General features: G+C 42.7%; 2 protein-coding genes across 3 annotated transcripts in view; both read right to left on the bottom strand.

Annotated features, from left to right (window-relative positions):
- Window positions 1-1,065: 1,065 nt before the first annotated feature.
- klhdc7a (kelch domain containing 7A) lies at window positions 1,066-4,084 on the bottom strand. The gene has a single exon (XM_064966420.1). The coding sequence runs from the start codon at window positions 3,951-3,953 to the stop codon at window positions 1,596-1,598; it is 2,358 nt and encodes a 785-aa protein (XP_064822492.1). The 5' UTR covers window positions 3,954-4,084; the 3' UTR covers window positions 1,066-1,595.
- A 5,709-nt stretch (window positions 4,085-9,793) lies between these two features.
- LOC135540078 (immunoglobulin superfamily member 21-like) overlaps window positions 9,794-27,224 on the bottom strand; it is a 297,701-nt gene continuing 280,270 nt past the window's right edge. The window contains exons 6-10 of one of the 2 annotated variants that reach the window (XM_064966417.1): window positions 22,308-22,803; window positions 17,293-17,399; window positions 14,791-14,983; window positions 12,411-12,449; window positions 9,794-11,132 (exon numbers count right to left, since the gene is read on the bottom strand). In XM_064966417.1, the coding sequence (XP_064822489.1) occupies window positions 11,050-11,132; window positions 12,411-12,449; window positions 14,791-14,983; window positions 17,293-17,399; window positions 22,308-22,803 (918 nt within the window). In that variant the 3' untranslated portion in view covers window positions 9,794-11,049. The remainder of the gene's footprint in view (window positions 11,133-12,410; window positions 12,450-14,790; window positions 14,984-17,292; window positions 17,400-22,307; window positions 22,804-27,224) is intronic. The other variant, XM_064966418.1, reaches the window with a different exon arrangement.

The raw sequence follows: 27,224 nt of genomic DNA, 5'->3' as shown, positions 1-27,224 counted from the left end.
TCACTGTTTCGCTATTTGCCGTTCTTGTCTATTAATGTTTTGTATTATGTCATGTTTTATGTTTTGTGTAGACACAGGAAAAGTAGCTGCTGCCTTCGCAACAGCTAATGGGGATCCTAATAAAATACCAAAATACCAAATACCCTAGCCTAGATGCTTTGGAAATCAAAGAGAGTGTTGATGTCAGAGCTGACCTGGGTGTCCATATCAGGAGCAATGAGTGATGCAAGGCAAACTCTGAGGGGACCTGTCTAACTCCCATTCCATTAGGTGTTTAATTACAGGGAATCAAAGTGTTTAATTAGGAGGAATAAAAGATGCTTATGTGTTTGATGGTCAACCATCTGTGTCTCTATTCTCCTGCTGCCTCAGCTAGTGCATCCCTCTGCCCGCCTCTCCATTACTCATTTCAATACTCAAGTTGATTTTTGTGTGAGTCAGAAAATGTGGGTAGATCATGTGTTATCATTTACTCATTTGTATGTTTGGTTAGTCAGACCACATGATGGCGCTATAGCAACATGTCACACAATGGAATCCCAGACAAGGGTGTCATGCCACTCAATTATTCTTAGTGAGACAACTCGATTTGAATGAAAAAACTATTAGACATTTAAACATTCATTCAAACATGTATATTGTTGATGTAATTATGCAACACATCAATTAACCTCCACATCTATCATCCTACAAATTCATTGATTTACTCTGCAGTCAGACACGACACATCACACAGCAGAGCTCTGTTTGTTAAATTGATGATGACTTATCATTGAAAATCAGTCACTGTCTGGAAGGAAAACATATTTCATTTAAATCATGATTCAACAACATGACTTAAATGCCAACACAATGCTGAACAAACTGCTTTCAGTTTTTTATTATTTTTGCATATTTCTTTCTTCTGCTGATTAGTATTGTACAAATGTAACGATAAATATTTGTTTATAAAATCAAGAGTACTTTCATCACAGTCATTCATTATGTTGGTGCATTAATAACTTCTAATATCAACAATGTTGAAAACAACAGCAGAAGAAAACAGGCGAATACTATACTCCAATCTTAGAAGAGATTCAAAAGTAGCATTGACTTTTGTTTATTGAAGCTCACATACAGTACATTATGCTCTGTCACAACCTTCTACATCATGTCATATTTACAGACCAACTGTGGATAATTGTATTGAGTCCAGTCCTGTGTGAGTAATGTTTGTACCCTACACAGATGCCCGCTGTGATGGATTATTATCATATCAACCCAGTACTTCAAAGCATTATGGTTGAGTGAATTAACTTAAGACTTGTTTATTAATTATTTTTATATTTGCATGATTTAGAAGTAACTCGGTAGTGTAAGGGAGGAGGGAAATGAAAAGAACAAGCTGCTTTCACAAAAACATGGAGTTTCTATGGCAGTACACCCTGAATAAATCTAAACAAGCAGTAGTCTAATTACCATTAATGGCGTTAATATTTTACTTTCATTGCCTCTGATTAAGACAGCTGTGCTTCCCAGTAGGACACTCTCAGCAATGAAAATGGCCTGGGTGCATAAAAACACGAGATAATCCCTCACTGCTCTGTCATTCCTGGTCACACACTGGTCTGGAGAGCTTTCTTATCAGGAAGTGAGAGTACAAAGGGGAAAAGGATGCCCTTAGAGGCAGTGAGGACACTCAAATCATCCGCTATGAAGCACGGAGAGATCTCATCAGCCAGGAACCTCATGGTGAACTGGTGGCATATGCAGTAGATGGTATCGTCCACAACAACACACTGAAAGGCAGGGCAGTGGGCGAGGCGTTTGGTGCAGCATTCATACCATAGTCGTGCCACGGTGTGGTAGCGGTACACACTGATGCCTAGCTGTGGGTTCACATCAAATCGATACAGAAAGTTTCCTACTCCCACTATCTCGGTGGTCCTCATTTTGCTTCCCGTTATTGCGCTTTTCCTCCACACATTGGTTTTTGGGTTGTAGCGCAACAGTGTGTATCTCAGTGTTCCCCCTAGAACAAAGAGTTCCCCATTGCACACCGTGACATGATGGGCCACAGCAAATGTATCATTGGGCAGTGGGGCCACAAAAGTCCATCTGTCAGAGCGGGGGTCATAGCGCTCTACGGTAGATAGACACTCCCCTCCGATGGCATAGATGCAGCCCTGCAGGGCTGCCAGTTTGCAGTGGGGCCTGGACTCATTCATAGGACTGATCTCTTTCCAAATGGACGTTACAGGGTTGTAGCAGAACACTCTCTTGGAAGGTTTCATCTCTCTGTCTGCGCCCTGCTGGCAGCCCCCCACTGCTACAAATAAGTAGTTGTCCATAGTGCACACGGCACAGCCTTTGGAGATGACTTCCTGCGGGATGGGACACAATGGGTGCCAGCTGTCTATATAATCATCATAGCAGTAGAGACCACTGGATGGCTTGTTGGTGGCTCGCTGCTCTGTTTTTGTCCCTTGAGGACTACTCCCCACCCAGTCCTGAGGGACCATGTTGGCTGCCACTAAGAACTGCCTTCCTCTCATGCGCTGTTTCTGAATCTCATCCCGCTCGCCTGCTCTCAGCATCCCATACAGACCTGGGTCCCTGAGGACCTGGAGGTAGTTGTCAGACATCACTCTGAGGGCTGCCTGCTGCAGAGGGGCCTGCCCATGCTTCTTAGACAGCTCCAGAACCTCCATGCAGTTGCCCAAATCAAGTTTGGCCTTTAAGTTCTCCAACTCTGAGCTGCCCATGTTTTCTTGAGGCAGATTTACAAATCTAGCCCCTGCTATGGTTTCTAGGCTGGGCTTCTCCCATGCACTGGGGCCCCTGGTGTCTGTTGTGGGACTGAGGGGACTGACAGGGCTGGGATCTCCTGATGAATAGGCCTGAGAGTGGGGCCTCAGCTGGGTCGAGGCTCTGGGTATCAGAGAGGTGATCAGGAGTTCTGAATGTTCAGCCGCTGTGAGGTAGCTCTCCTTGCGTATGAGACCCGGCTTGATGGGAGATGTGGGCTCCGGACTAACTGGGGAGAATGGCCTCTCATCAGGACTCTGTGGCAAAACCAGATCACGCATGATGATGGGGCTTAGGGACGAGGGAGGCTCAGTGAGGCTGCTGCCACGGCTTACAAATTTCACAGACTGTGAGTCCAGTGAATTCCCATCAAACTGACCCAATATGGAGTCTGTGATGGAGTGCGAGGAAGATTCCACAAAGTATTCATAGATCTTTCCCCGCACAATGCTCTGGTCCCCAGGTCCTTCCATCACAAGGTTGGCATCCTCCACTGTGATCTCTGCCTTGGAGAGAAAGCTGGAGTAGGCCCCCTGAAACCCCAGGTCCTGCCGCAGCTCTCTGCCGACACCCAGCCCCACACTGCCCTCCAGCCTCTGCAGAAAGCAAGGGGATCGACGGCCTGATGGGCTGGCCAGCCCACTGTCATTAAGATCAGGGAGTTTCAAGATGGATCCAAACATACAATTATTGGTCTTAATCTCAGCCTCCTCAACAAACACGGGGAAATCTTCCTCCATCTCCAAGCTGTTGTCCTCCTCTACATTCGATTCCTCCTGCAATGCAGCGATTTCCTTAGTGTTTGTGAACTTGCCTGCTTCTTCAATCTTGGTCACTTCTCCTTCCCCTGTCCCTGTATTGGTCTTGTCAGGTGTCAGGTCATCACTCTGTGAGTGACCAGGCTGTTTGTCCCCATCACTTCTTGTGTCATGTTTGGCTGTGCTTGGAGCTCGTAGTTCCATCTTGCAGTTCAGACAGGTTCCAATGGGTGCTTCAGTGGGTCTGTCTGGAGGAGGCCTCACATAGAGCTGGGGTTTAGCTGCTGTACCCCTGGAGCTGTAGAACCTGTAAGCCCAGGAGATGAGCAGAACAGCGGCCACGGAACACGTCAGCTTCCCCAGCAGTTGCATGTCGAACTGGACACCCAGCAGATCTGCTATGGGCATGACTAAACGGAGGAGTTGCCAAGGTGAACAACCTTTTTGTCTCGGTATTTCTTTTCAGTGCATCTTAGCCAATGGTAGCTGGTAACCTACAGGCTGTAGAGGTCTGATGACTGTGTCTGTTCTCTCTCTTCTCTCTGGATAACTTGTAAACTGATACCAACACTATTTGCATCTCTCGCTGCTGGGGCGGGGCAGCAGTCACATTCCACCTGCAACAGGTGATCATGTTTGCTCTGGCCTTCACTATGTCGTAGAGAACAGTCATACTTAGATAGTTCCAGTGTACATATTTACATTTGTTGTCTCATCACAAGATGAGTTTATCATGTTGTTTACTGAGTGGTTTAATTAAGTGTTTGAACAATTTGGAAACTATATCACCACAAGGTTAAACACAAATTCAGACTATAGTGCTGTTGAGCCTAACGTTTACATGACTGTATTTGTAGGAGTGGCCTGGATCATAAGTCTCTATTTCAGACCTATGTCAACAAGAAAATAATGATCCAGTTCAAACACATGACAGGCTACTGTCTGCTGAAGACGTGGTTTGACTAAGGCGTGGGCTGATTGGTCACATTTAAGGACATCATGACCAGGATACAGTTGTTTGCACAGTCAAAACTAAAGATGAAATATCTTTCACTATACAACACACTATACAACACATTGGTTTTGGCTCAGCTACAACAGGAAAAGAGGCCAGGGATCATGTTCTTATAGAAATGAACTATACATTTAAGCACAGACTTCTAAAAACAATGACTGGGTAAGTGCATTTCTATCACACACCGTTATGAACACGTACTGTAAGACAGAGCCTCAATGCCACAAAGGAATGTTGACTGTATGAATCTCCATCTATCATCCATATTTATATTTATAGACTGCGTTGACACACAATACATACATCTCTGTCATGCCTGAGTCCTGTCACTCAGTCACTGCAGTTAAGCTGTCAAATTGTAATTTGTGTTGCCGATAACGACACGCTTGACCGAGGCCAGGGTCATAACAAAGAGCTGGGGCGGCAGCGATGCGATGATCTCAGGGAGGTGTGTCCTGCAGGAAGCCATTTGACTGGTGTCCTCTGTGACATAGACACTATTTGGCCATCTGATAGCATAGGCTCCAGATGCCCATAAAGGGATCTGGATTCAGCCGGCGAGGTTAGTCGTGAATAATTCACTGGTGTCACACAAAGGCAGCTCATTCTCCTCACTGCCTCCGCCATCTCAGGTGTACCATTCAGGAGCACTGCAGAACAAAATTATTGCCAGCATGTGCAGTGTTGTATGGAGACACTTTCACCTCTTCTCCTCTTGTGAAATGATATTGTGATAAGATATGGACAGGAAATGGGAAATGTAAACAGTTTAAACAGCCATAACTATTTATGGTGAACCATATAACCGTGAGGGTTCTTTTTGGAGGATAGGTGGAGTGTGTTATAGATTAAGATAAGGTAGGATGAGGGGAAAGTGAACTCGATAGCTATACATGACTATCAGAGGACGTAATTACCACAAGGCTTTTCTGATTACAAGTTTAGCACTGACGTGTGAAAAGATAAAGCAATTGATGTGTATATGTGTATTTTGTTATGTACATGTGAAAAATATATATTGCATACATTACAAGCATGATTACATCGATCTCCTCTGTTGGCCATCAGATATGCATGCCCTACAAATATCCGGAACACGACACAAACACAATAGAGCCAGGATGTGTGCTTTTATTTGGTCCACTATCTCTTTTATCATAAATGGGCCTTCAATGAACATCCACATAGAGTGCATTCAGCAATTATTCAGACCCTTCCCTTTTTCCACATTTTGTTATGTTACAGCCTTATTCTAAAAATGGATGAAAAAAAAAATTCTTCATCAATCTACCCACTATACCCCATAATGACAAAGCAGAAACAGGTTTTTAGACATTTTTGAAAATGTATTAAAAAAACATTATTTACATAAGTATTTAGACCCTTTGCTATGAGACTTGAAATTGAGCTCAGATGCATCCTGTTTCCATTAATCATCCTTGAGATGTTTCTACAACTTGATTGGAGTCGACCTGTGGTAAATGCAATTGATTGGACATGATTTGAAATAGCACACACCTGTCTATATAAGGTCCAACAGTTTACACTGCATGTCAGAGCAAAAACCAAGGGTACCAAAACATTGCTGCAGCAAGAAAACAGTGATTCTTAAATGGAAGAAGTTTGGAACCACCAAAACTCTTTCTAGAGCTGCCCTGCAAAACAGAGCTATCGGGGGAGAAGGGCCTTGGTCAAGGAGGTGACCAAGAATCAGATGGTCAGTCTAACAAAGCTCTGTGGAAATGGGAGAACCTTCCAGAAGGACAACCATCTCTGCAACACTCTAACAATCAGACCTTTATGGTAGAGTGGCCACTCCTCAGCCACTCCTCAGTAAAAGGCACAACAGCCTAATTGGAGTTTGCCAAAGGCACTCTCAGACCATGAGAAACAAGATTCTTTGGTCTGATGAAACCAAGATTGAACACTTTGTCCTGAATGCCAAGTGTCACGTCTGAAGGAAACCTGGCACCATCCCTATGGTGAAGCATGGTGGTGGCAGCATCATACTGTGGGGATGTTTTTCAGTGGCAGGGACTTGGAGACTAGTCAAGATCGAGAGAATGATGAACGAAGCAAACTACAGAGAGATCCTTGATGAAAACCTGCTCCAGAGCACCCAGGACCTCTGACTGGGGAGAAGGTTCACCTTCCAACAGGACAACGACCCTAAACACACAGCCAAGACAACGCAGGAGTGGCTTCGGGACAAATCACTGAATGTCCTTGAGTGGCCCAGCCAGAGCAAATACTTGAACCCGATCTAACATCTCTGGAGAGACCTGAAAATAGCTGTGTAGTGACGCTCCCCTTCCAACCTGACATAGCTTGAGAGGATCTGCAGAGAAGAATGGGAGAAACTCCCCAAAAACAGGTGTGCCAAGCTTGTAGCGTCATACCCAAGAAGACTCGAGGCTGTAATTGTTGCCAAAGGTGCTTCAACAAAGTACTGAGTAAAGGGTTTTGGATACCTATGTAAATGTGGTATTTACATTTTGTTTATTTTATTACATTTGCAAACATTTCTAAAAAACTGTTTTTGCTTTGTCATTATTGGATATTGTGTGTACGTTAATGGGTGAAAACCCCCTGATTTAATCAATTTTAGAATAAGGCAGTAACGTAACAAAATGTGGAAAAGGTCAAGGGGTCTGAATACATTCCGAATGCACTGTACATATGTACTTTTTGTAAGTTAGAGACTGGATACATCATTTCCTCAGGTGGACTCTAAAAAACATGATCAGGAAAACAAATTAGTATATCCTGAACTCACAGACTTTATCATTTTGTAAACAAAGTAATGATGTGCATTTTACTTAGGCAGTAAAATTATAGACAATATACACATTTCCTAATGCATTCATCATAGCTTTTGGAGCTGTTTTCTAAAAAAAGAACAAGAAAAGTATGACGTGCCTCTTGAATCCAAATACACAATACTGAAAAGATAGTTACAATTTATCATTCATATCCTCCCCTCATACTGTTCCCTAGCTACTCAGCCCTCATCTCTAAAACAATTGAATGTGCATTGTACTCAAGGGCGGACTGGGACAAGAATTGGTCTCTGGCATTTTATCCACACAAGCCCTCATATCTGTGCTCTCCGGCAATTTTATTGAGCGAAAAAAAAAGAAAAAAAAAAGATCTGGAAGTGTTTTTTTGTTGTTGTAGTTGTGTTTCATTTTTTAAGGTTACAAACACATTTTATTGTCTTAACCAATACTAGTGACTAAATGACAGCTTAAGTTTGAAATTCTTTGTAGTCTTGGATGCTAGCCAGGGAGAAGTTACAAGAGAGAGGGGTGGTGCGGAAGTAAGTGAGATGAGAACATTATGGTTAATATAGCTATTATGTGATCCATTTTAGTCTGATGAATATTATAAGGCAACATATTGTGGTTGGAAAATTGCATTGTGACTCATGGTTCATTTTCTTAAATATCAAATCTATAACCTAATTTATTGAATCAACACAAACATGAAATGATGGATTATAGTACATTTGTTGAAAGTAATGAGCATTACAAATAATAAACATGCACTTCTCGCCTGCCGTTACTTCCATCCCAAGCCTGTGGTTCTTCAGCCCCACCGGTAGGTACAAAAGTACATTTGCGATAGTTCAGTTTTTGACTTATTTTGTTTCAACTCAATTAACCTAGAAATGAAATTACACTTTCTAAAGGTAGAGGACATATATGCGTTTGTCATAAAATATGGTGGCCCTAGCTCTATCAATTTCTGAGTAAATGGGAAAGAAAAAAAAGTGTTTCTTCCGTCCCGGTTCTCCGTGCTGAAACATAACATTGGGCATTACAGTATAGTGTTTCTCAACCATACCTACAGAAATCTGATACCATCCTCGCTTCGACAGGAAAAAAGGGGACATAACTTCCAAAGCTGTGTTTTTGTTATAGAATCAGATCCCATTTTTCTCTCTAGTGCATGGGGGAGAGGAGAGTGGCTCGCTCATCACAGCAGCAGGCCCCAGCAAAACAAGCACAATGGCAGAGCAGACAGTTTCATTACAGGAATCATGAGAATAATGAACTTTACTGTTTGACCAAATTATGGTTTTAGCCGCCCAAAAAATAGGAAGTTCTGAGTGAGGTGAAAATGTAGAATTTGCTCTTTCTAAATTTATAGGCCCCCTTATATTTTTATATGATCCATGATCTTGAATGTCTTAACTGATAACAGAGTTGGAGCATGTCTCATGCTGACGTCACGTTTGACTTTAAATGTTGCGTGACCTCAGCTTAGCCTATCACAAAACCGGGGCCGGCCAATGCCGACTGATCAGTCAAAGGCTCATTATAGATGAGTATAACAGAGAAATTGCGCAAACATCTTAAAAAGAAATCTTAACAGACCCATGGGTCTGCCAGCCGTGTCACTTTTTATTTATTTATATATAAAAAATATTTCTGTGTGTAAATTTCACCAGACCACCCATTTGCCAGAATTGCCAGATGGCCAATCCGCCCCTGATTGTAATTTAGCAAGGTGAGACGACCCCATCCTCATGGCTCTATCCGTTCTATTAAGCCCTAAAAATCTCCCCTCTTACCTCTCTGCTGGTTTAAGCCTTAATCCTTTAATACACGGTGTATCTAAAATAGTTTAAATTGCAATTCTCCAGAATTTGACGCAGGATTCTTTTGCAGTAAGCAAACCCCTCACAGTGTGACAGTGGAGCATAGACAAACATACAGAGCAGTAGAAAGGGGTTAATGGCAATGTCAGAATGCTGTATATTCCAAACTAATTATTTCCAAAAACTGGAGTCTTTCAGACAAGGCCAAGACAGATTTGAAAAGTTGTGAAGGGCAGCTAAATTGTGTGTTAATCGCCAGCTTTAGTAGAGATGTTCTGTAAAGAAAAGATGGCCCAAGGGATATTCTGGAGGTAAAAATGTCTGGAAGGATCATCAAATATTCCAGCCAAATTCATCCATATACACTTAACCATGACCTCAAACTAGAGTAACTAACGTTTACTGTAACCGTTACTGTATACATTAGATTCCTCATTATTCAGGGATGGGATTATTCTAACGGTTTTGTATGTATATTGACATCCTGTTATCCAAGATGTGATTAAGTAGGACATTAGAATTAAGAATGAATTAAGTAGGTTTATCTATCTTCCATGGTAAAGACAATAAGGTAGTTTACTGCATGTAATTTTAAACACAGTTAGGTTGTAGAAGTAAAGTCAAACCAAATGATTTGATAATCTCTCCATTTTAATACAGGTGATATGAAACAAATGCAACAACCCTGTTTACACTCTGCGTCGGGTGAGCATCTTCCTGGAATGGTGGATAACATGACCCTACTAGTAGATGTCAGGGGGAAGAGTTACATATTGTACACAACGCAGGTCACTTAAGATAGTATGCAACAAGTAAATAACTGGATTACAGGCCAGTGACAATGAGATGTTGAGCACTGCAACACACGAAAAGGAGAAAGAATTGTCAAACGTCACATGCACCACAACCCCGAACGGCGGACATAATGTAAGATACTGTACTTGCATTGTTTTTTCTATCCTCATTTAAAGACGATTCTGTCCTGACAGCCTATAGGATTATCTCTTGAAACAGCAAGAAAGGATGAGAAAATACAAACAAAGGCTGTGAGCTGCTGCAAACCCTCACAACTCTTCATCAACCATTCCTAACCTGAACCCATAAAACCTCTGATTATCTTCAATATTTACGCGGATGTACACAAAATACACTCAAAAAGAAGATTATCCATTTTCTCTTTGCGTTTAGTCCTATTGCACATTCCAAGCCATCCGAAAAAAACAACAACCGATTAGCAATAAAAAACAATGTTCTCATTGAGTATTTCGTTTCCAGTTGTTCATCTGTAGTTTAAAGATTGGGTACAGCACAGCCCAATGAATGGGACAATTGGGTGGGGTCAATGTGGTGGGCCTGCCAACACCGGTCGGTTCATGTCTCTCTCCACAGTCAACTCCTGCAATGTTTGAACATATCAAAACAAACCCAAATGCTTTTCCCCCTTTTTTAGCAACTGATTTATATTGATCAACAGGCAGAGGTGGGACAATAAACAAAAAAGAAGGTGTGGGGAAGGGTTATACTGGAGGTGGTTATTCTCATGTTCAGTACGTTATGCTGTTTTCTTTATATTATAATCTTGGTTATTATTTCATTACAAAAACAGAGTGGAGGGCCATCGGGTGGTGGCCCTGGTTCCTGAAAGACTGACGCATGGAGGGCCTGTTGGATGACTGGAAAGGCTTGCAGGACTGTGTGTGTGGTGTGGGTGTGTGTTGGAGGGGCTTGGGTGTGTGTGTGTGTGTGTGTGTGTGTGTGTGTGTGTGTGTGTGTGTGTGTGTGTGTGTGTGTGTGTGTGTGTGTGTGTGTGTGTGTGTGTGTGTGTGTGTGTGTGTGTGTGTGTGTGAATCGTGTATGTGTGCATTGTGTGTGTTGGCTGGAAGGTTTCACGTCAGTTCCACAGTCACTGTGAGGACCAGGGCCAGCACCATCCATATAGGTCCAAGCACATCCACGCGAGGGGTTCCATCTGCAAGGGCCAGAGGAAGACATAGTCAAATCACTATTTATAATATCCAATCACACACACAAACTAAACTAAATCTAAATAATTAAGACAAAGCAGACTTGAATTTCAATTAAAACATTGATATTTGTTTTCACCCTCTATGCCATAATGTTAAACTAAATTAAACCAAATCATGTACTGACAGAGCAGATTTGGTCCGATGTTATCCCCTGGTAACGGCATTCAATACAAGGACAATTGGCAATTCTGTCTCTTTGCTTTTATGGCAGTTTAACCCATTCTCCACTAAAAATGATATTGCTGATAGAACTACACTTGAAATAGCCTCATGTTCTCCAGTTGTTTAAGTAGGATTGCAATAAAAACAACTACTATGGCCACTGCCTTCACTCCTTCCCTTGTGTCTCTATCCCTCAGTTAATTTCCATTATCATCAATATTCTAAAACATTTGTTAGGACAGCCAGAGCATTGAAGCTCTGACAGAGATGGAAGAGGAGCTTGGTTTGTTGCTCTGCTGTAGCCCCTGTTCTGACTGACTGATAGGGTGATCTTCCCACACACTCAGGGGGAGGAGTGGGCCGATCAGCCACTGAGCGTTCAGACATGTGTGCAGCGACCTCTTGGGCCATGTTCTACACCGATTTGACTTGCATGCGAGTCATGTCTGTGCCTCGCACTGCCTCGCACCGCGATCGGTGGCTTCCACGTTGACCTGATTCTGTCCTTGCTGTGGCACACCTGCCCCTGTGCTTGCCATTTGCATATTCAAATATACATCCGTAAGATACGGCAAGCAGAGCAGCAGAAAGAGACTGAGAGAGAGCCCTCATATACCTATGGGCTTCCTCTGATAATCCCTTATCTTTACATATGATAATCTGAGGTGCTGCAAATGAGGCCTCACACTGGGTATGATACAACTCTAATCTCGCAGTTCTCACAAAGTGATAAAAGTGGATGGTGACTGAAACATGATTGTATCTGAACATAGAGGGGAGAGATTTCTGGTTAATCTGTTCCCTTGTGTTGTATGATAGAATGATAGACATGTCTACACCTGTCATCAGTTTGCTTATACATCAAACGCTAACCAAGAAGTAGCTAGAAGTCCTTTGTTACTGTGCCATTTTGGATACAAATTGTATGCTTGTCATTGCAGATGTCTTCAACTACATCTTGGGAAATGTGTGAGAAGCAAACAAACAGTAGACATGCTTTTTAAAAGACAACAATAGAAACTTTCTCTGTCAATCGTCTTCATAGCTGCCATACTTACTGTTCGGATTCTGAATGTTTTTCATCATGGCCGGATTTTCTGTTGAGAGACATGAAGGGGAAACGGAGAGAGAGAGAGAGAGAGAGAGAGAGAGAGAGAGAGAGAGAGAGAGGCAAAATAAGTGAGATGAGGAGAAAATAGAGAGCTGTTCCTAAAGCTCATGTAAAATAACATCCCCCTGGTGAGTCTGTATTAATAGAGCTGTGAACATTGGGTACTCTGACAGAACAAGCCAGAGCAGCAGTTAGAACAGTGGTCCGATAAGAAGGTAACAGCAGAGCTCCTATTCTAACAAACTCACCCAAACTGCTGGTCTTTCAGCATCCACATGTGATTTCCCCACTCAGTCCACAAAGACAGAGAGAAATCAGTGGGTTTGTGACAGCCCGCCTCTTCACTGCTCAGTCACTTCAGTGTAATCACTGAGGGTATTATATCTAAGGTGCTTGGAGATGTTCATCATTATGATATGAGTACTGCTTTCTGCCAGTGGAGAGTCTCAATAGCATCCCATCCTTATACTCTATTATACCTGATGATGTATAATGAACAGTTAGCCAAGTGAGCAGAGCTCCAAATATCCACCCTGCCCATGGAGAGAAAAGTGTCTCATTTCAAGGCCACGGGGGATGGTGCCATGGTCACTCAATCACCATTTAGCTCCCCTAAGTATGAGTGGAAGCTATCTAGGATATAGACGTAGACAGATAGCCTACACTCCACACATAGCCGATGACAACTGATCGGGCATCCGGGTGTTAAATAAGCATTAGTGCTCTTTCTACCAAAACGCTCCCCAAGGTAACACCTTCCCAAAGTGGCAGTTTCCCTAGAAGGAGGCTCTTTGAGCCCTTCCAACAATTTGTACATTTCTGACATTTTCTAAATCGTGCTCACGGAAGGATGTCAAGGTGGGGATTTATAAATCATGGACAGATCGTTTCTTAGTTACATTATAGCAATGTTAGCAGATTACCATGTCCTGTGAATATGTTAACCCTGGACACTAGCCCTTGAACATATGAATGCATTTAGACTACAATTTACACTGGGTGTACCAAACATTAGGAAGACATGCCTAATATTGACTTGCACCCCCTTTGACCCCAGAACAGTCTCTACAAGGTATCGAACGCGTTCCACAGGGATACTGGCCCATGTTGACTCCAATGCTTCTCACAGTTGTGTCAAATTGTCTGGATGTCCTTTGGGTGGTGGACCATTCTTGATACACACGGGAAACTGATGAGTGTGAAAAATTCAGCAGCGTTGCAATTCTTTACACACTCAAACTGCTGAGCCTGTCACCTACTATCATACCCTGTTCAAAGGCACTTAAATCTTTTGTCTTGCCAATTCACCCTCTGAATGGCACACACAATGTCTCAATATTCTCAAGGCTTAAACGTCCTTCTTTAACTTGTCTCCTCCCCTTCATCTACACTGATTGAAGTGGACTTAACAAGTGACACCAATAAGGAATAATAGCTTTAAACTGGATTCCCCTGGCCAGTCTATCTCATATGAAGAGCAGGTGTTCTTAATGTTTTGTACATTCAGTGTATATCAGTTCCATCTCTTGCACAGCAGTTATCTCTAAAATGAGAGTAGAGAATATATAATACATAGGAGAAGTCATTCATCCTCGGAGCAGCAGATTTGATTAAAGTAGAGCAGCTATGATTGACAGGCCCCTGATCAGTTGTAATTCCAAAGGGCTCAAGGGTAAACACGTCCAGGGCAGCAGGACATACAGTACAAGAGTAATAGTCAGCAAGCAGTCCAACTCCCACATCAACTAAAGCAAACTGGGACTGCGATAAATAGCACATCATGAAAAGACTGATCTAGCTTGCACGTGGTGGGTCGTTGAACAAAGAGGTGGGATGACACTGTCAACAAAAAATATTATTTATTATATTATGGGCCTCTCGTGTGATTAGTAGTAGTCAGTGTTGGAGAAAATGGGTACAATACACGCTGCTTGTGGGATTCTAATGGCTGTTGGATTTTTACTCACCCAGATGAGAGGCATTACTCACTTATGTAAATCAGCCTTTGCTGGAGAGGCATTGTTGAGCCATTTAGTGATACAATCACTTATTAATCATGCACTTAGTTTGCATAGATAATTCATATCTAAAAATGGCCACAAATCTCTTCTTTTTTTTTTTTACATAAAAGCGACGCTTAACACTTTACAGTATGTGGATGAATAATATTAACTGTTGAAACACAAATTTAATGGTGTTTGAAATTTGAATAAAGATATTCCTTTGAATAGTGGGAATAAAATATCCCATGAATAAGAATTAGTGTTAAGTTTTTGATTTTCTGCTATGCTCTCTAGGAGAATATGGTGATGAGTTTGGACACGTACCAAAGACGATGAGGCGAGTGTGCGTGTCCGTGGAGCCCAGGGGATTCTGGGCCGTGCAGCGGTACATGGAGCCGTTGAGTTCGGCTGGCACTCTCTCCAGAATCAGCTCCTTCCCATCCCACTCAGCACTCCCGTCCAGCAGACGGCCCCCGACCCGGGTCCAGGTGAAGAGGGGCTCAGGGAATGCCTCATTCTATCAACAGACCACCACAGTGTGTGTGAGGAAGGGAGGGAGGGACAAGAGGGGAAAAAGAGATAAGTCCCAGCCAAGAGATTAAGAACAAAGGCTACATGAATAATACACACTCTATTTCCCCCAAACGCAATGGTGAGTTAACAGCATGCATTAATAATCAACACTACATTTACAAAATGTTTCTCATTCTCATGCCTCTTCAGAGAGTTCCCCACACAGTTTTAAAATATTTCCCTTTTCAAAAGGGTTGTCATGGTTATTAAGAGGGCTATTCTCCCTCAGAGAAGAAGCCTTCCTGCTGTCCTCTGGATGCCTTTTCTGCCATCTGCTGGAAACAGACATGTTATCAGAATCAAGTCAGCTGGAGAACACGTCAGCAGGGGAGGAGAGGGCGTTAAGTAGAGAGAGTGGTATGAGGGGTTGTGGTGCTCAAAGGTTATTCAAAGGGAACAACACATCATCAGGAGTGATGATCACTCCACACATGGTCAAAGAAGAACTGGCTAGGGAACTATACTGTTTCATCTAGTCTGCACTGCTGGACTGAGGGACAAATATGTTGCCGTCAATCATCTTGGGTGAAAGGGCACAAAGAGATTGACAAACGGTTGACATCTATTCCTGAAGAAAAGTGTGATGCAACAGAATGAAATTCCATTAAGATAAACTAACTGTTAGTGATAATCTGACTAGATTTTCTTTTAGCAATTAAAAATGTGACATCCCAGCCCTTTTCACGAATCTACGACGACTTGACTCTTGTCACCTTGTGTGACCCATAGAAATGCTTTAATGAACTGAATATCTGCCTTGATGAGCTGGTTTGTCATCGTTCTGACTAAGCTGGTGTGATTTGTGTCACCTTTCAAAAAACGACTGAGCTGATAAAAGTTATTGAACCCCCGAATTCACATGATGACAGAAGCGAAAGGGTTTTGTTGATCCGGGATAGTCTCAGGGCATAAGGTCACACCAAGATAAAAAAAAACATTGAAAGGTCCGAGTGAGACCTTCCTGTCATATATCCCCAACGGCCTTAAAGAAACCAAATTAAAAAGACGAGCCCCAATGAAAGAGTCAGGGCCTTTCTCATTTTCATGTGTATTAACACAGATTGGGGACTAAGCAAATCAATGGAAAGAAAGGCAAAACCCCACACTTTGTGATTATGCATTATTCTGATACTATAAACCGTAGGGGATACTGATATCTTTTTTTATCACACTATGAGAAGCCAAAAGAGGTCAAATATTTAGCACTAAATCTTATCTACTGGTGAAACCTCAGAGCCTTGGTCCAGTGAAGGATAAGGGAGATTTACTTTGGAATCTGCTTCCGAAGGGCCCAATTGGCTGTACGTCCCAGTCAAGCCTGTTTATAGTGACCATTCTTAACACTATTCAAAGGACAACTTCATATACCATGAGATGAGTGGGTGGAGATACTCACATACATCTGCCCAGGTTTCAGCCTGCTGCACTACACTAAACTTAAAGGCACCGGATCAGTGCCATGATTAGATCCTCTTCAATTCAAAAGTAGCAAACCAGAACAAAACAATGACAAACAGACACCTTATGAAAACAAACAGTGCTATCATGTCCAGAAATTCATGAAGCAGTGAATGAACAGTAACAAAGGCGATTGGTGTGCTGGTTCATTAGCATGGCCTATCAGGATTGACCTTATCCTCTCTACCGGCGCCACCACTGTGTCATCCCTGTCCCTGTCACTGAGATGGGGATCAGCTAAATACCATTCACACTGCAGGAAAGATTGTCTTTTTTTGACAGAGGATGATAGTATATAAAAAAAACTCCTAACTGGAATGCTCTAGCAGGAACAAACCCTCACTCTGCTCTGCTGAGGAATCCTCTAACAGCTTGACATGGATGCCTGTTGGCTTAAGGAGATAGACTTAAGAAAACAACATAACATCAGAGAATTGGAGGTATCCATAAACAAACAGATTTGAAAAGGGTTATTCATTTTTCATTGAAATAGTTTAATGCCTTGAGGCATAGACAGTACGCAACAGTGAAACTGAAATGTGAAAAGATAAGAATATTCCCCCCAAAAATTCAAACCAGTCACATTTTCCAATATTGCACTTTTTCTACATTTTTTTCCACAGAACAACAAACAGTATGCTAGCCTTAGACCGAGAAGACATATGGTATATCCCTCACCCTGTAAGAATGGTCACTATATCAGAAAACTCGTCAGGCTTAACTGCACATCTCCCCTGTCCCCTCCTATCCCAAACTGACATGGCTCTCCGGTTTCATAAACCCCCATGCACTTACCCCAGGAACCCCAGCGCCTACCTGGAATCCTTGCACAGTGATGCGCACCGTGTCCCCTACCTTTGCCCTGGTGGGGGTCATCAAAAGCTTGGGGCCCTTAGGAGCCGCTGGGAGAGAGAGAGAGAGAGAGAGAGAGAGAGAGAGAGAGAGAGAGAGAGAGAGAGAGAGAGAGAGAGAGAGAGAGAGAGAGAGAGAGAGAGAGAGAGAGAGAAAGAAAGAAAGAAAGAAAGAAAGAAAGAAAGAAAGAAAGAAAGAAAGAAAGGAAGAGAGGAGATCAACAAAGCAGTGTCATCCCAGTGGCATGTCAAGTAAATCCAGGAGGCACCTTTTTATTTTGGAGAGGGGTAGAGAGGGAGAGAGAGGCGAATACAATTTCCTGTCAATTAAGGTCATGGTGCAAGAGGCTAGGTACCTCCATGTCCTTTCATCAACAGCTAGGACAATGGTGGATTTATTTCCCCTTGGAGAGAGGGGACTAAATTGGATAGATAGTCATTACTGGAGGAGAATCGGAGCTCCCCATGAGGAGTGTGGAGGCAGCGAGATAAGGAACACTCAGAGAACCTTGTCTTGGTACAGACAGGAGTCCTCAGATGATATCCATTATGTTCCTACTGAAACAATGGATGTTTCAGGGGAGGGGAAATGGAAGCTTCCATATTCTTCACTTTCAGAGGGGCCTTTGGATTGTGTATGGAGCAGAGATTGAATGAAGACATTGAGTGATTTGCAAATGATTTAAGATTTAGTGTCATCTGTTAATCTATTGTATGTAACCTTGTTGATGTACTGTACAGCACCGTAGCAGGAGGACAGAGAGTCATTTCGTGGTGATGTGGCCACATCATCGTGGGTTAAATGGGATCTGTTTGAACTGGTTCTGCATTGTTTGAGTTGATTAACAATTTCCCTCTGATAACCATATAGAACGCTGTGATCCCAAATGTTAGACAATGAACCAAATACAAGTGATGCGATTTGGTTGGTCAGAGATGCACGCACAAGTGTAGTTATTCAGGAACCTTACAATAATTCAAATTCACACTTTTCAATATAAATCAAGTGCTTGTTTCAATTGATGAGTGAAACAAAAATTAAAATTAAAATAGATAAATTACCTCAATTTCACCCATAAATCAAGTCATAAAGTGTTGGTCGAACCGAATGAAGCATCTCTTTTCTTGGGAAGTGGGAAGTTACTGAATCCTACCCTGCATCTGCCTAATGGAATAAGAGTTCCTCTGTCACATTTGAAATGGGGATTGGAAATACGCATTGCACACATATATCAAGTCAGGGGACCCTTTTAGATAACAGGATCTCCATCCTTATCTTTCTGTTGCTCTCTTCCAGAGACATGAATCAGCTGGAGGCATCATGATGTAGAGCACGGAGTGGGGAGACAGACGCAAGACTAGCGATACACATGAGAGATTAAGAGCTTGTCAACACAATGACAACAGTGACTCACTTCAGTTACTATGTTGAAATGAAATGGGGGAATGAATCTTGGGCTAGCTAAATGTGTAAGAATAATATATCTGAAGGAACTGGGCAGAACTATAGTCGAGCACCTCTATTGTATTAGGCCTAAAGTAGCCATAACAATCATCGCCCCATAAATGAAAGATACGACATTGAACCAAGCTTATCATACACATCAAAATAACAGTATTTTGCTTTAAGTGGTCTCAAGTCCATGATGAAGATGTCACTTTGCCAGTTATCATGGGAGTGTGATTGCCACGCTGCCTGCATCCCACCTCCCACTTGCCGTCTCAAGGGTATTTTCAGTATTGGTTTCATGGCGTCACAGTGCTTGCTGGCACCGCCAAGAGGATGATGGCTGATTTCTGGGATCCACTCCAACAACGACAGTTGGTGTCCCACGTCATCACTTTTGATTAGGACAGCATGCAATGTGACTGACATACTGCGGCACCCAGGAGGGCCTCATAAGGAAATAAGTCTTGGTCTCCCAAGACGTCGGCCAGCAACCCAACCTCCTCACTTTACAGCATGGAACTGTTAGCACTGTGGGATGGGTCAGTGCACACACAGTGCCCTCAGTAAACAACAGCGCTCGCTGCATCAGGTGAGCTTTGTGATCCAGCCAAACATCAGCAGGCCTGGCCTCTGACTATCCAGGTTTGGATGACTGCAGAGAACTCTAAAATAGACAGAGAACCTGCAGTATTGGCTGGTTGAGTGGTTTGACTGTGTGGTAGAGAGAGCGAAGACAGAACCAACAATTTAAAAAGGGTGACTGTAGGATCATTGGGTCATCATCAATCCAACACTGTATAATTCAATGCACACATCCAACCCCCAGCTTGGATTGGACTTTATACAACAGCAAGATGAAAGTGGGATAAATATGGAGATGAGACGCAGGTGAACATAGAGACACACACGCAAAGATGCAAGCATGCACACACACCGCACAGACCAACACACAGAGCATCTGCTCTCTGATTATCAGTCTGGCGAGGAAATGACTGGTGTATGCAGCCGTGGATCATTTCTCAGCACTGTATATGAAATTATAATTCCTCCAGTCTTTTCATGCTGATAAATAATAGACCATGCAAATAAAAAGAGTACTTTTAATTATTCAGATGTGCTGAGATCATAAATTCTGGATTGGAGAGGCCCAGGTGAGAAACCCACAGAGGTGTTGCTCATTCTGAGAGGTTCCCAAGACCTCAGCCCAAACCCATTTGTAAGGCGAGCACAGAGCAGCTTGTGAATATTCATGAAATGTAATACAACATTGGTCGGTTGTCAGATTGTCGCTCTGTCTCATGTGGCAATATTAAATCAGTGAAATATTTATTACTTATGGGCAGTGCAAAGACTGACCAAATACACCTTGGAAGGCCAGTGTAAGGGAGTGGGTGACACATCCCAGGAGCAATTAGCTGGCTTTAACTGTATAATCAGAAGACGAGTTCTGCCCAATCTGAGGGATGGATTTAAAATGTGTCCCATTTTAGATGATCACATTCTACCAGGATATAAGGATATAAGAAATAATGTTTTGAAGTGGTGACATACATTTGCTACCTCAACACCTGTACTGTCTATTGTTGCATAGCCTACCCCAAGAGCTCTCACTCATACCACTCCAGTTTGAATCTGCTCCAAGCAGGTTTATGAATGCTATGAATTTCAAGTGTGCTCCAATTAAAATCAACTAATGCACATTTTCTGTTCTCTGTTCTCAGGGTGTTGAGGAGGAATATCTGGAGAAGCTCTTTCCATCTCTTTAAATAACAAAGCTGCTGATAATTGAATGGCTTGAATTGCAGCATAGGAAAATCCTTGTGAACATATGAAAGGCATTGACAGTTAGCAAGGCTTTCTCTGGGCCGAGTATTTTTTACCATCAACATGTAACAATGGTAAAGAAGAGCCTGTTTCAATCAACACTCCAGCTATTTGTCTTGAGAAGACAGATAATACAGGTGTAGGATCTTAATTTGAACCAGTTTGCTACAGCAGAAAAATAATCCTGTAGAAACAGGACATTTGAATTAATTGATTATAATTAATGGATATTTTTGTAGAGGTTGACATTTTTCTTAAGGGAAAATAAAGTCTGGAAATTACAAACTTCAGAAGCCTTTTTAAACATCAAATACACTACAAGTTTTTAAATTAAGGCATAGCAGGAAAGTTATCCTGCAACAGGGTGATCAAATTATGATCCTACATCAGTAGATCCTTATTAATCTTTTCATGATAACGTTCTTATTCCTATGTGTTATATTCCTGCTTGGCATTGGAGCGTTAATATATGAGAGTAAAAATATAAACAGGTTAAACATTTATTATTTGCACTATGCAAGCTCTTAAGCATTACGCTGTCTCTTTCCCTGGCACATAGCCACTTGTCAGCCATGGTTGGTAAATCCTTTATAGACCCTAAACACTGGTCATTCCATGTTGGTTGAGTATTTTTCTCGCTCCGCTGTTGTTGCTGCTCTAACAACAGAAACACTATGAAAAGCTAAAGGGTGAGCAACGAGTGCCGCCCTCGTGTCTATCAATACAACACAGTAGGAAAGCGACACTAGCAGGAGGAGAAGGAATTTTAAGCCTTGAGACATGGATTGTGCATGTGTGCCATTCAGAGGGTGAATTGACAAGATAAAAAATGTAAGTGCCTTTGAATATGGTAGCAGGTAGCGCCAGGTTCAACGGTTTGAGTAAAGAAGTGCAACGCTGCTGGGTTTTTCACTCTCAACAGTTTCCCGTGTGTATCAAGAATGGTCCACCACACAAAGAACATCCAGACAATTTAACACAACTGTGGGAAGCTTTGGAGTCAACATTGGCCAGCATCGCTGTGGAATGCTTTTGACACCTTGTAGAGTCCATGCCTCGACGAATTGAGGCTGTTCTGAGGGCAAAAGGGGAGGGGGCAACTCAATATTAGGAAGGTGTTCCTCATGTTTGGTATACTCAGTGTATATTTTCTTCACTTTGATTATTTGTAGAATCAACTACAAACAAATAATCCCACAGTCACATTCCCTCGTTTATCCTTGAAACGAAAGTAAAGAAACCTCCTCCAATACAGGACATTTGTTGAGATTATGTCATCATATTTAGTGCATATGTGAGGCAGTGATTTGTGTCAGATGTGGGGGTACACAGAGTCGCCTCTATATTGACATCACGTGGCTGGTTGTGTTTAAATTCTCATTTGGCTTCCCTTATTCAGGTTGACTTTTTCAATAACGGTTGTGAGTTAACTCAATCTAGCAACAGACGGCTCAATGAATTGCACCGTCAGTCACTACTGAGTTTTGCATTTCACTCTAAACTCGCAATCTGCTCAGCTGTAACACAATTAAGCATCAAATGGAAATCAGTGATGTTCGGAGTAGATTTGCGAGGGAGACATAAGGAGGCTTGAGTAAAGCAGAGATTGAATAAGACTTTGGGGAGTCAAGGAGAGAAGGGGAGAGGAGTGAGTTAGGGGAGGGGTATGTCTGTGTTGTACTCACCCAGTGTGACCTCTGTCTGCATGGGCATGGAGAGTGCTGGGTGCTTGACCTCACAGCTGAACATGGCATCATTGTCCAGCTGGGGGTTAAGGGTCCAGGTGAGTCTGGCCTGCACCAGCACAGAGCCATCACTCTGGGGGATGTGGGTGTGGCTGAAGTAGTAGAGTGGGTCAGTGCTCTGCACCCAACGGGGGAACTCCCGGCTCACCACAGTCTCTGGAATGACCTCCGTGGCAGGGCTGGGCTGCTGCTGCTGGCCCTGTGTGTGCTGGCCCGTGTTACGACCACGCTCAGGGCTCTCGGTGAACAGGCGGCCTGGCCGCCCCTCTGGATCCAACAAGGAAAGGGACCTCTGCAGCTTGGTGTCGTCCAGGTCCCTGCTGATGAGCGGCCTGGCACCCCGCACCCCCGCTGAGCCACCGCCATCCTCTGCAACAGCTGAGGGGTGGATGTAGGAAATCACCTCTATCAACTCTCCATCTCGCTTAAAGTACACCTGAGAGAGAGAGAGAGAGAGAGAGAGAGAGAGAGAGAGAACAAAGGGAAAGTGAGAGAGAAAGAGAGAGACAAAAAGGGGAAAGCAAGAGAGAAAAAGGGGAAAGCGAGAGAGAAAAAGGGGAAAGCGAGAGAGAGAAATAGAAGGGAGAGAGAGAGAGAGAGAGAGAGAGAGAGAGAGAGAGAACAAAGGGAAAGTGAGAAAGAGAGAGAGAGAGACAAAAAGGGGAAAGCGAGAGAGAAAAAGGGGAAAGCGAGAGAGAAAAAGGGGAAAGCGAGAGAGAGAAATAGAAAGGGAGAGAGGGAGAGAATTGAGAGAGAAAAAAACAGGGGGAGAGAGAGCGAGGGAAATAGAAAGGGAGGGAGAGAGAGAGAGAGAGAGAGAGAGAGAGAGGGGGGAGAGAGAGGGGGAGATGGAGAGAGACAAAAAAGGAAAAAGAGAAGGAGAGATATGGGTTGAATTATATCCCTTCCAGTATTCTTATTACAGCTTCAAGTGGTGATCATGGGCTGTAGGTACTCAGTCACCAGTGAGCTGCTGAAGAGGAGATGTGTCAGAGCTTTGCCCGGTCCTGGTGTTCAGCCAGGCTTTTCTGTCATATTACAGGAGTTTCCTCACTATTTCATGGGGGCATTTAAGATCCCTGGCTGGTAAATCTCTTGACAGGGAATTCAAGCTCCCATTTCAACACATAACCTCCAGATATTAGCTTTAACATCAGGATGCAGAACTAGTGCCCGTGGCATTGATAGTTGTGAAGCTCCCTACTCATACTGTGATTTTAGATGTTCTATTTTCTTTATTTATTCGAAAAGAAAAATGTGACTCGCAGTCCGTTAGGGGACCTTTGCACATTTGGAATCAATTTACAAAAGTATTATTAGCCTAATATACATTTCACTCCATTGTTTGGCTTTTCTGTAAAAAGAGATTGCTGAGGCATGCTTTGATTTGATGCCACCTCAGGGGCTGTTCACTCTGCTGGGTAAATAGCAGTAATGAGTGTAAACCAGTGTGACGTAAGGCCATGCTCCTGGGGGCTGACACTCTATGGCTCCATATGAACAGATACCAATAGGGAGAGAACAGACGACCAGCACTCCCCCTAACATGAACGCAACACTTTCAGGTTTATAGGCTTTTAGCTACATCGCATCATAGACAGTACAGTACATAGCTATTGATTGAACAATGAACAAGGGATTTAAATGACTCCTCCATACGGTGTACTGTATCTCCTTGTTTAACACAACAGTGCATGTATCCCTGCTAGTAACATGATAATACAGTAGTACTACAGTGTATATTGTATACAGCTGTCACACAAATACAGTTTTCTATGTTGAGAGCCTAAATATAAATCAACTGATCCGTGCTATGTTGACTTCCCATGTACTGTGTATGCCTACAGAAGTAGGATCTTTAATTTGACCTGTTTCTCACAGCAGGAAAACAATCTTGAAGCAAAAGGACATTTCAATTATAATTAGAGATTTTTTGTAGGGGTTGATACATGTTTTGTTAGAGCAAATCAAGACTGACATTTTAAAGTGGAAAGTACAAACTTTAGAAGCCTTTTTCAACCTTGAATACACTACAAGATGTATTCCTACTTCTGGATGAAGAGTTTTTCTTCAATGAGTCGGACGCGAGGGATATACTGTTGACACCCGACCAGGCCCCAATCCCCGTGATTCGCTGGAGAAGGAAACGGCGATTCCGAGGCGAAAGATCAGGGTTCCTTGTGAGGACCAGGCGATGAGTGGCTAATCTGCCCTAATGTTCAATCGCTAGTAAATAGATAGGACGAACTGAAATCACGTAAATCCTACCAACAGGAAATTAAAAACTGTAATATTTTATGCTTTACCGAGTTGTGGATGAACGACGACATTAAGAACATAGAGCTGGTAGGTTATACACTCTGGTAGGTTATACACTGGCAAGACTGAACAGCCGCATCTTGTAAGACACGGGCCGGGGGCCAATGCATTTATGTAAACAACAGTTGGTGCACAATATCCAAGGAAGTCTCAAAGCTTTGCTCACCTGAGGTGGAGTATCTTATGATAAGCTGCAGACCTCACTTTTTACCCAGAGTGTTTTCATCAGTTTCTTTCATAGCTGTCTACATACCACCACGAGCGAGGTTGGAACTAAAACCGCACTCAATGAGCTGTATTCCGCCTTAAGCAAACAGGAAAACGCTCACCCAGAGGCGGCGATCCAAGTGGCTGGTGACTTTAACGCAGGGAAACTTAAATCAGTTTTACCGAATTTCTATGAACATGTTAAATGGGCAACCAGAGGTAAACAAATTCCAGACCACCTCTATTCCACACACAGAGACGCGTACAAAGCTCTCCCTCGCCCTCCATTTGGCAAATCTGACCATAACTCTATCGTCCTGATTCCTGTTTACAAGCTAAATTTAAGCAGGAAGCACCAGTGACTCGGTCTATAAAAAAGTGGTCAGATGAAGCAGATGCTAAACTACAGGACTGTTTTGCTATCACAGACTGGAATATGTTCTGGGATTATTCCGATGGCATTGAGGAGTACACCACATCAGTCACTGGCTTTATCAATAAGTGCATCGAGGATGTCGTCCCCACAGTGACTGTACGTAACAGTACATACCCCAACCAGAAGCCACGGATTACAGGCAACATTCGCACTGAGCTAAAGGGTAGAGCTGCTGCTTTCAAGGAGTGGGACTCTAACCCGGAAGCTTATAAGAAATCCTGCTATACCCTCCGACAAACCATCAAACAGGCAAAGAGTCAATATAGAACGAATCAAATCAAATCAAAGTTTATTTGTCACGTGCGCCGAATACAACAGGTGTAGACCTTACAGTGAAATGCTTACTTACAGGCTCTAACCAATAGTGCAAAAAAGGTATTAGGTGAACAACAGGTAAGTAAAGAAATAAAAAAACAGAAAAAAACTGTGAAAAATAACAGTAGCGAGGCTATATACAGACACCGGTTAGTCAGGCTGATTGAGGTAGTATGTACATGTAGATATGGTTATGTGACTATGCATAGATGATGAACAGAGAGTAGCAGCAGAGTAAAAGAGGGGTTGGGGGGAACAAAATGTAAATAGTCCGGTTAGCCATTTGATTACCTGTTCAGGAGTCTTATGGCTTGGGGGTAAAAACTGTTGAGAAGCCTTTTTGTCCTAGACTTGGCACTCCAGTACCGCTTGCCATGCGGTAGTAGAGAGAACAGTCTATGACTGGGGTGGCTGGGCTCTTTGACAATTTTTAGTGCCTTCCTCTGACACCTCCTGGTGTAGAGGTCCTGGATGGCAGGTAGCTTAGCCCCAGTGATGTACTGGGCCATAAGCACTACCCTCTGTAGTGCCTTGCGTTCGGAGGCCGAGCAAGGTGATTTTTTTGAGCACTCTTAGCTTTGCCATTGAGGAACTGAAGCAAGCACGTTTTTAGGTTTTTGTTTGAAACACAGCCCTGCGTCCCCACCATTAAACAATTACTGTAAACGTACCATTAGAAATCACAATCTGGGTCAGACGGGCATCATTCGAAAACATATTTTATTGCCAACATGGCTAGATAAGATATAAAATACAGTGTTAGACTTTCAAAAGGTATTTCAGACAAACAGATTGTAATTTTTCTGCACATAGAATGGAGTCATGAGTGCATTTAAGTGCTTGTTCCGCAGCAAAAACCATAAGGAACTCTGTTCAGGATAATCCAGGGTATAACGCATGTCATCCCTGTAACTGTGGATCAAACATCGCAATCATACATGTTAATACTGTAAATTACATGAGTTTTCAAATAAGGAAATGTGAAGTGCACAGTTTTATTGTATGATTTTCAAACTGTATAGGGGATAACAAGGGCTGTGAGTGGAAAGGGCTACGTAACCTTCAGTCTTAAGTAACCATACCAAATGTAACATATCAACATTATTGGAGGTTTACATAAAATACCAACTCTCAGTCCAGGATGAATGGCTGCCTTGACATTTGAAAAAGCTTGAATCCACAAAGCACCTTGCTTTTATCCAGAACATATAACAAAATCAAGCTCTAGGATGTGTCCTTCCTATTTAGAAAAATATCTCAAGATTTGCTGAAGCAGTGGCACATTTGGTGAAGTCACATCTGTTGTATGCACTGCTGACCAGTGTGGGGCACTATCTCTCTTACTTTCCCAAACAATGAAGTGAGTGCTGTACCAATTGTAAGTCAGAAGGATTCATACAACTCTACTGTGCAATTTATTTATTTACTGTTTTCTTTAGAAATATATTTTGACAGAGAAAACTGTTGCTTTGAGGTTGTTTTGTACTTAAATAATAATTGCATGTTATTCAAACCAGTAAAAGGATATCTTGTATAAGGTCTGGAAGAGTTGTTTCATATGGACCTCAGGTGCCAGTGAG

Source organism: Oncorhynchus masou, chromosome 5 (assembly GCF_036934945.1).
Source record: "Oncorhynchus masou masou isolate Uvic2021 chromosome 5, UVic_Omas_1.1, whole genome shotgun sequence".
NCBI lineage: Eukaryota > Metazoa > Chordata > Actinopteri > Salmoniformes > Salmonidae > Oncorhynchus > Oncorhynchus masou.
Note: the sequence above shows the minus strand (reverse complement) of the source record. Positions and strands in the feature narration are given on the sequence as shown.